Raw genomic sequence first — 8,059 nt, 5'->3', positions numbered from 1 at the left:
CTCCTTTGTTTATGTTCGTACCGTTTGCACTTTGTTCTCTCTCGGGTTACTGCGGACGTAGTCTCTGATCAGACTCCTTGTTGGTGTAGGAAGTCCAAATCACAACCAAGCGCTGCAATTTTAGCGACGTTCATTGCCCTGATGTTCAGCAAAGTCTCTTGGCTGTAAGTTTTGCGGAACAAACGTCTGGGATAGACAAGACACTCAAAACGTTTACTTTCATTGTCTCCTGAAGGGGTCGCTGCGTCCATGCGCGCTGCCACTTCTGTAGCATCTCTATTTGCAAAATGATATGATTTGAGTACAAAATATGATGCTTTGTCACAGGATAAAGCACCCGACACTGTATAAAATTGTTCAAATTAGTTCCAGCTCAAACCAATTACAGACAGAAAGTAGTACTTATTTAATCATTTATTTCTAATTATAATGATCCCAATTATATGATATAGTTAGACTACCAAGACCACTGTGTATATAGACTACTTGAAGTACATTTAATCATGAAAACTTTTACTTTAGAATACTTTGAATCTAAGATTTTAATAGCAAAGTATTGCAAAGTTTGTAGAAGTAAATGATTTGAATATTCTTTCCACAACTAACTGTTAAGAATACATGTAATAACACATTTCAGACTGTTTTAGCTACATTTGCTTTTATTTTGAAGTTGTTTCAGTTATGTTAAGTCATGACAGTCAACAGATGTGATATTCGTAACATAGGATCATCGTCATCATATAGTTAAAGTATTTTGCATGTGAATAACATAAACTGCCCGTGTTTTCAGTAACATTGTTGCTTTTTTGAAACCTAATCGCTCAACATGTAGGAGAGCAGAAAAAGTTTTGTTTCATGTCTGTACATGCATGTGACTTTCTGACTATGTGGGGTTTTCATTTATTCCTGTTCCCAGTGTGCTATTAAAGCCTGTGCTTTTATGGTTTCCGCGATCAGGTCTGGATGCCCCCCTGCATCAGTATATGTTGTCAGAGTGGCACCTGTCAGGTGTGGAACTGCTCCAGCTGACTTCTCCTGATCTGGAGAGGTTTGGGGTCCGTAAGATTGGACACCAGGAGCTCATCCTGGAGGCCGTGGAGAAGCTCTGCTCCCTGGTGAGTGACAAAGCAGAATGACTTGTGTTTGTTTACAGCGTACGTCCCAGGCAGCGCTCTGTGTAACCAAGGCTGCTGTTTGTTGGCTGTGTTGTGGATGTAATGTGCGAGGAGAAGTCATCATCTTGTGACACTGTGTTGTTGTGTATGTTCTGATACTGTAGCACAGAGATAAAGGTTTTTGCAGCTATACAGTATTTTTAGATTTTGCTTTTATTTCCCTAGCAGAACCAGTAGCCGTGGATGACCTTTTTGCAAATCCAGTTACACTACACAACAGCTGCTCTCATTGCCATTTAAGTCCTGCTTTTCAGCAACGTGTGACAAATTTGCGTTCTTTTCTTCACTTTGCTTTCACTTAAACATCTAACGTCCCCTTACTCGAGCACATCATGGTAAAAACAATACATATTTTTCCAACCAACATCAAAGAACTTGTCATGCTTCAACTGTAACCAAGGCAGAATTAGGATACAAAAGCTTACGCCAAATACTCTACATGCAAAAAAAAACGCCTCCACCCCTCCCATTTGATTCTCTGTCCCTTTTCTTGGTGCCTAATTAATTTCCCGCCCTCTTCAGTTTTGAGACAGGAGACTTAAATAGTGTGTGTGTGTGTGTGTGTGTGTGTGTGTGTGTGTGTGGAGGGGGGGTTTGTGAGTTTCCAGAATGGCTTCACTGGATGCACTAATTGAGCAGGGCAGTACCAGGCAAGGATCCAGCTCTGGTGGTGTAACAGCCTGTAGACGTCAGGCTAAAGCTCAGGCCGCTTAAACTGCTTGTTGTCGAATTGTGGAAACAACAGTAATACTGGCTGAATGAGCCATTGCGACATTTACAGCTAGACCTGCTGTTTCAATCTGAATGTGTGAATAGAATTGTCCTGTGGTAAAAAGCTTTTACCTTGCGTATGTGGGTGCATGTGTCTGCCTGTCCTCCCTCTCTGACTTGATACTCCGTGTAACACTAACACTGCGCTCATTCATAACAAAAACAACAAAACACACATCCAGTGCTCACATGGAAAGGGCCAGACAGATTCAAGTGCACGGTTACATAATTAACAGCTACAATATTGAAAAGGCCATGAATTTTTCATGGCCACTTGTTGACGGGTTTGTTGTTGGGGCCGGTCGATGTGTTCCACCAAAGCCTGGCCGGTCCAAACCTCTTGACCATGAGCGAGTGGGTCACGACAATACAATGCTCCATCTTCAGTGGCTTTGAAGAGTCACGTCTCATGCCACCGGGCGGAACACTGGGGTGACAGGCCAATGAAAGAGGCACGAGAAACTCTGTGTTGTTGAAGGACCCTTAATGTTATCTTAGTAATTTTTTTTATTGATTGCTTCAGTGCTTCAGTTTGATTTGGGAGCTGTGAGGGTATCACGTTTGTGGTGCCTTTGATGCGTACTGCATTATCATCTGAGGGTTTATCTAATATGTATTCCAGGGCTGCGGGTTTTATATATATATACTGCTTTATAAAATGGGGTGTTTCAATTTAACGTATTTGAGTCAATCAAGTCCGCGTGGGCAGCGTTGAAACGTGTTTTATTGCAATATTGTCTATGATTTTTGGTTTTTACCTTCTCAGGCATTTGCTGAAATAGCCAATGACAGATATGACTGCAGTTCCCCAAGATCAGTATCATGATATGAAATAACACATCCTCTTGGGGAAGTATTTTTTTCTACCTATGCCATGACATTTTCTGTTGTAAAATAGCTAAAAATGCAGATTTTGTTTTCACCACAGTCATTCCATCATAAATCAACAAATGTTTAGAACATTTTTTACTAGACTAACTCTAATTTACGAGATTTTCTTTGTAGTATAAAATATGGATATTTATAAAGATATTTATGAAATGTTTGCTTGACATATCAAATACTGTTGAAGATTGTTATTAAATTGCCGGTCTATGGGGGCATTATTGTAGCAAAACTATTTGTTCATGCGTATGGAGAGTTGTCTGTCTGTATCTCAATCCATTCGTCCGAAGTGACATTTGTCAGTCTGTAAAGGAAGTTGTTGATGCGAACCGGAATCTGCAAAAGTGGTCTCACAATTTGTCTGTCTGTATTCAGGTTTTCAAATGTGTAAAACATCTACTCATCTGTATTAAAATGTGGACATGTAATAAGAGTTATCAATGCATACGGAGGTATTCATAGTTGAAAAGTCTATGTTTTCGAGTCGAGCGGCTTCCCCATTGGCTGTCTTTTCACACATTATTTTTGCTACACTTCTACCGTGGGAGAATCTGAAACTGAAGAGTATCTAAAAACCAGGGTTTCTGTGTCCTGAGCTCAGGCTCACAGGATTGTTCATTGTGGCTGCTGCCGCTCTGCTGCTCTGTACCTCAGTAGTTATGCCATCTGCAAGCTAAGGAATTTGCTCAGTGATACATAAACTCAGCAGATCTAACTTGTTCACACATACCTGTAATATTATATTTTTTAAAAGGCTCAGCAATTGCCTCACTAATTATGCAAACTGCAAAAAACATTTACATGTACTCAGTGTGTCCGGTCGGGATTCCATCATTGTCTGCACCCTGCCTCACAATGTTCAAAGACTCTGATGCATAGCACCGCCTGATGGTTTTCAATTGTACAATTCTACAATTTCATTTAGCAGACCTTCATTTGACAGACTGAGAACAAACAAACAAACAAAAATAAAAAACAAAAAAATATTCCTATTACCTCCCGACAGCCTGCTATTGGCATCAACGCCATATCACACTTGAACTTGTTCTATGGCCCTTATCCAGATTGTTTTCTCCTGACCAGATCCTTGCTTGTTTTATATCTGCTCTCAGATGTGCATCGCTTTGGATAAAGGCATCTGCTAAATAAAATTGTAGAACTGGTGGCTTGTAGGCGGCGTAACTACTGAGGTACAGAGCAGCAGAGCGGCAGCAGCCATAGTGAACAATCCTGTGAGCCTGAACTCAGGACACAGAAACCCTGATTTTTAGATATTCTTCAGTTTCAGATCTCTCACAGTAGAAGTGTAGCAAAAGTCATCAAAAGACAGCAAACTACGAATACCTCTGTACACATTGACAACTCTTTGTACGCATTGACAACTCTTATTACATGTCCACATTTTAATACAGATGAGCAGATTTTTTACAAATTTGAAAACCTGATTAAAGACAGACAAACTGTGAGACGGGTTTTGTGGATTCTAGTTCGCATTGACAACTTCTTTTACACATTGACAAATGTCACTTTGGACGAACGGATTGAGATACAGACAGACAACTCTCCAACTGCATGGACAAATAGTTTTGCTATGATAATGCTCCCATACCCGTCAACCTACTTTCTGCATGTTTTGGGTAATTTTTTGGCATTGAAAGTTTAGATTCTATGTCAGAATGACAGTCTCTCAGGAACTATTGAAGATGAAAGCCTGAAATCTTTAGTGTTATTTCTCATCGTGTAATTGATTCAGATTCTGCAATATTGTGCCTGTTCAATCAGTTACAAAAGTTAAATAAAAATAACGTTTGTGTAATTTTTGTAATGTTTAGCCCTATTCAGGACTTGTGGGGTCTTTTGGACCCCAGGTCATTTGATTCAGGAGAAAAAAATATATAATATAAAATGAGGGACATTTGTAATGCAGTTGGAACCAAAAATACGTCAACTTATCAGAAAATGTATTCAACATAGTATAAAAGTCTATATTGAATACCAACAAATATTTTGCACATATTCTTTCTTGAGGTCCAATGGACCCTGAAAGACCTTCTACGTATGGCAAAATGAAAGTCCTGAATAGGGTTAATGTAATATTAATAATGTGTAATGTAATGATTTGATGTCTACTTATGGTTCAGAAAAATATCACTAGTTGACTTGACATTATCAATTTTTTTCTTAATGTGTGCTCAAAGATGGGACTTTTCATTTTTCTTTTTTTCATACTTCAACCCACCCATAATCTGAGACGATTTGATCTACTTGTCCAATATTGCAGATTTTGCATCAATTGCATGGGGAGAAATAACACACTGACATTTTCATGCAGTCATTTTTAATAGTTTCTGAGATATTGTGGTTTAATCATAGGAAGGTGCCTGATATATGATTCTAACGTTATAAATATCCACGTTTAATAATGACAAAGTTTCATAAAAATCAGATTATCAGGTTTTTCGTCACTCAAAGGGGAATAAATTCATCTCAGAAGAAGAAGCGACACAGTTTTCTCCCCTACCACTAGACCAATATGCTGCACATCAACATGACATGCTGTATTTTGTGTGAGCAGCACAGCATTTGCTCAGTTTTCACTCTGTGATGACAAAAACAGCCGGTCTGTATGGTCACTGCACCTGTTTGCACAGTTATTTAAAAGAGCATGCCGGGGGATGTTTTTGGAGGATTTTGTGGTCATTTTATGACTTTATTCAGAAGCAGACAGTAGAAAAATGAACAGGAAATGAAAAGAGCCACATCATGTGCAACTTAGATTCTCTACCAGAATCAGAATTGGAATGTTGTGATCACAAAATATGAAATGAGACCTCTCAGTTGTGGTAATCATTGAGGGATGGTAGGTAGGGTGGGGAAAATAATGCATTAAACTCACACATATGTATATAAAAGAGTGTGAGAGCATCTCAGGAGTGGAAACAACTCTAACCCAGTTATATATGTGTGTGTTTTCACTCTCCAGACTTATGGTATAGGAGGAGAGAACCTGCGTGGTCTGACAGAGAAGCTGCGTGCCGTTGCCCACGCCCTGCAGATGGGCATCCAGGGCCGCTGGCGCCTCAACACCTATGACGGACGCAGCACCACCAAGCTGCCTACCTGCATTCTGCAGATTGTTGTGGAGCTCATCACCTCTGCCAAAGGCCTGTTCTCTTTGCTCAATAGGTTGGTAAAGAGGCAGTTATCTAACCGTTATATATGCAGCACTTGAAATCCTGTTTTATTCTGCCGTTATTTATAAATCTGAATTGTACTCTGCTGGGTCTCACGAGCATATTTCTGGCTGTTGCTTTTTTGGTAATGGTTTTATGTAAAAATGATGGCTGTGAGGTATAACCTTTATTTCAGAATGTTTTTGTGTATGTGTTCGCTTCTTGTTTACATGCTTTCTCTTGTAAAAAAAAAAAAAAATGCTGATATACGAGGAGTCAGAACATTCTATAAAAGTCTACCTATCCTTTTGGGCGGCTTCCTAAGATCTTGAATTTGTGTCTTTATTTTAATTACTAGTGTAAAAAGAAATCAGTGTACCTGCTTTTTATCTCAGAAATATATTTTTACTGTAATCCCTGTCTTACCAGACACCAGTTTGCCCAACTCAGTGGCTACACCACCACCAAAAACATCTTCACTTACTGCAAAGAGCTGGGAGACATTGTGCACAAGGTAGGTTTGTTTGTTTCAATAAACAGCTTAGAAGTCTGGTTGTTGCTTTGTTGAGTTACTTACAAATGCGTTTTTATAATTATAGTCTGAAGTGCCAACATTTGTTCATCTGTTTTTGTTTTTTTTCCCATTTCCATTAAACATCTGGATTTTTCAGCAAAATGTAAGAATACAAAGTCCACAACTTGTGTTCGTTTAATACATTTTATATGGGGGCATTATTGTAGCAAAACCATTTGTCCATACATATGGAGAGTTGTCTGTCTGTGTCTCAATCCGTTCGTCCGAAGTGAGATTTGTCAATGTGTAGAAGAAGTTGTCAATGTGAACCGGAATCTGCAAAAGTCGTCTCACAGTTTGTCTGTCTGTAATAAGGTTTTCAAATGTGTAAAAAAATCTGCTCATCTGTATTAAAATGTGGACATGTAATAAGAGTTGTCAATGCATACGGAGGTATTCGTAGTTGAAAAGTCTACGTATTCGAGTCGAGCGGCTTCCCCATTGGCTGTTGACTTTTGCTACACTTCTACTGTGAAAGAATCTAAAACTGAAGAATATCTAAAAACCAGGGTTTCTGTGTCCTGAGCTCAGGCTCACAGGATCGTTCATTGTGGCTGCTCTCTACCTCAGTAGTTATGCGGCCTGCAAGCTATCATGAAGGAGTTTACTCAGTGATACATAAACTCAGCAGATCTAACTTGTTCACACATACCTGTAATATTATATTTCTAGAAGGCTCAGCAATTGCCTCACTAATTATACAAGCTGCATAAAACATTTACATGTACTCAGTGTGTACTCGTTGTCTGCATCCTGCCTCACAATGTTGCGAACACTCAAAGACTCATTTAGCAGACCTTCATTTGACAGACTGAAAACAAACAAACAAATTTTTTAAAAATTCCTATTACCTCCCGACAGCCTATTGGCATCAACGCCATATCACACTTGAACTTGTTCTATGGCCCTTATTTAGATTGTTTTCTCCTGACCAGATCCTTGCTTGTTTTATATCTGCTCTCAGATGTATGTCGCTTTGGATAAAAGTGTCTGCTAAATAAAATTGTAGAACTGGTGCCTTGCAGGCGGCGTAACTACTGAGGTACAGAGCAGCAGAGCGGCAGCAGCCACAATGAACGATCCTGTGAGCCTGAGCTCAGGACACAGAAACCCTGGTTTTTAGATACTCTTCAGTTTTAGATTCTCTCACGGTGGAAGTCTCGCAAAAGTCATATGTGAAAAGACAGCCAGTGGGGAAGCCACTCGACTTGAATACGTAGACTTTTCAACTACAAATACCTCTGTACGCATTGATAACTCTTATTACATGTCCACATATTAATGCTAGGGATGGACTGATACCTCTTTTTAATTTCTGATACCGATACCGATACTTCAACTTTGAGTATCTGCCGATACCGATACCATCTCTCCTCCTAAACTTCTTTGGAAATACCTTATTTGCATGGATACATTTGTTTAAGATGCTCTATCAAAAGCCTCATACCATTAACGCATAGCCTCTGCTTTTCTAAGAAAGT

General features: G+C 39.3%; 1 protein-coding gene across 3 annotated transcripts in view; it reads left to right on the top strand.

Moving 5' to 3' along the window:
* cnksr1 (connector enhancer of kinase suppressor of Ras 1) overlaps positions 1-8,059 on the top strand; it is a 48,304-nt gene that overhangs the window by 1,558 nt on the left and 38,687 nt on the right. For all 3 annotated transcript variants that reach the window (XM_008306843.1, XM_008306845.1, XM_008306842.1), the window contains exons 2-4: positions 958-1,115; positions 5,815-6,017; positions 6,434-6,518. In XM_008306843.1, the coding sequence (XP_008305065.1) occupies positions 958-1,115; positions 5,815-6,017; positions 6,434-6,518 (446 nt within the window). The remainder of the gene's footprint in view (positions 1-957; positions 1,116-5,814; positions 6,018-6,433; positions 6,519-8,059) is intronic.

This window comes from Stegastes partitus, unplaced genomic scaffold, assembly GCF_000690725.1.
Source record: "Stegastes partitus isolate 25-593 unplaced genomic scaffold, Stegastes_partitus-1.0.2 Scaffold48, whole genome shotgun sequence".
NCBI lineage: Eukaryota > Metazoa > Chordata > Actinopteri > Pomacentridae > Stegastes > Stegastes partitus.
The sequence above is the reverse complement of the archived record's forward strand: the minus strand, read 5'-3'. Positions and strand labels throughout refer to the sequence as shown.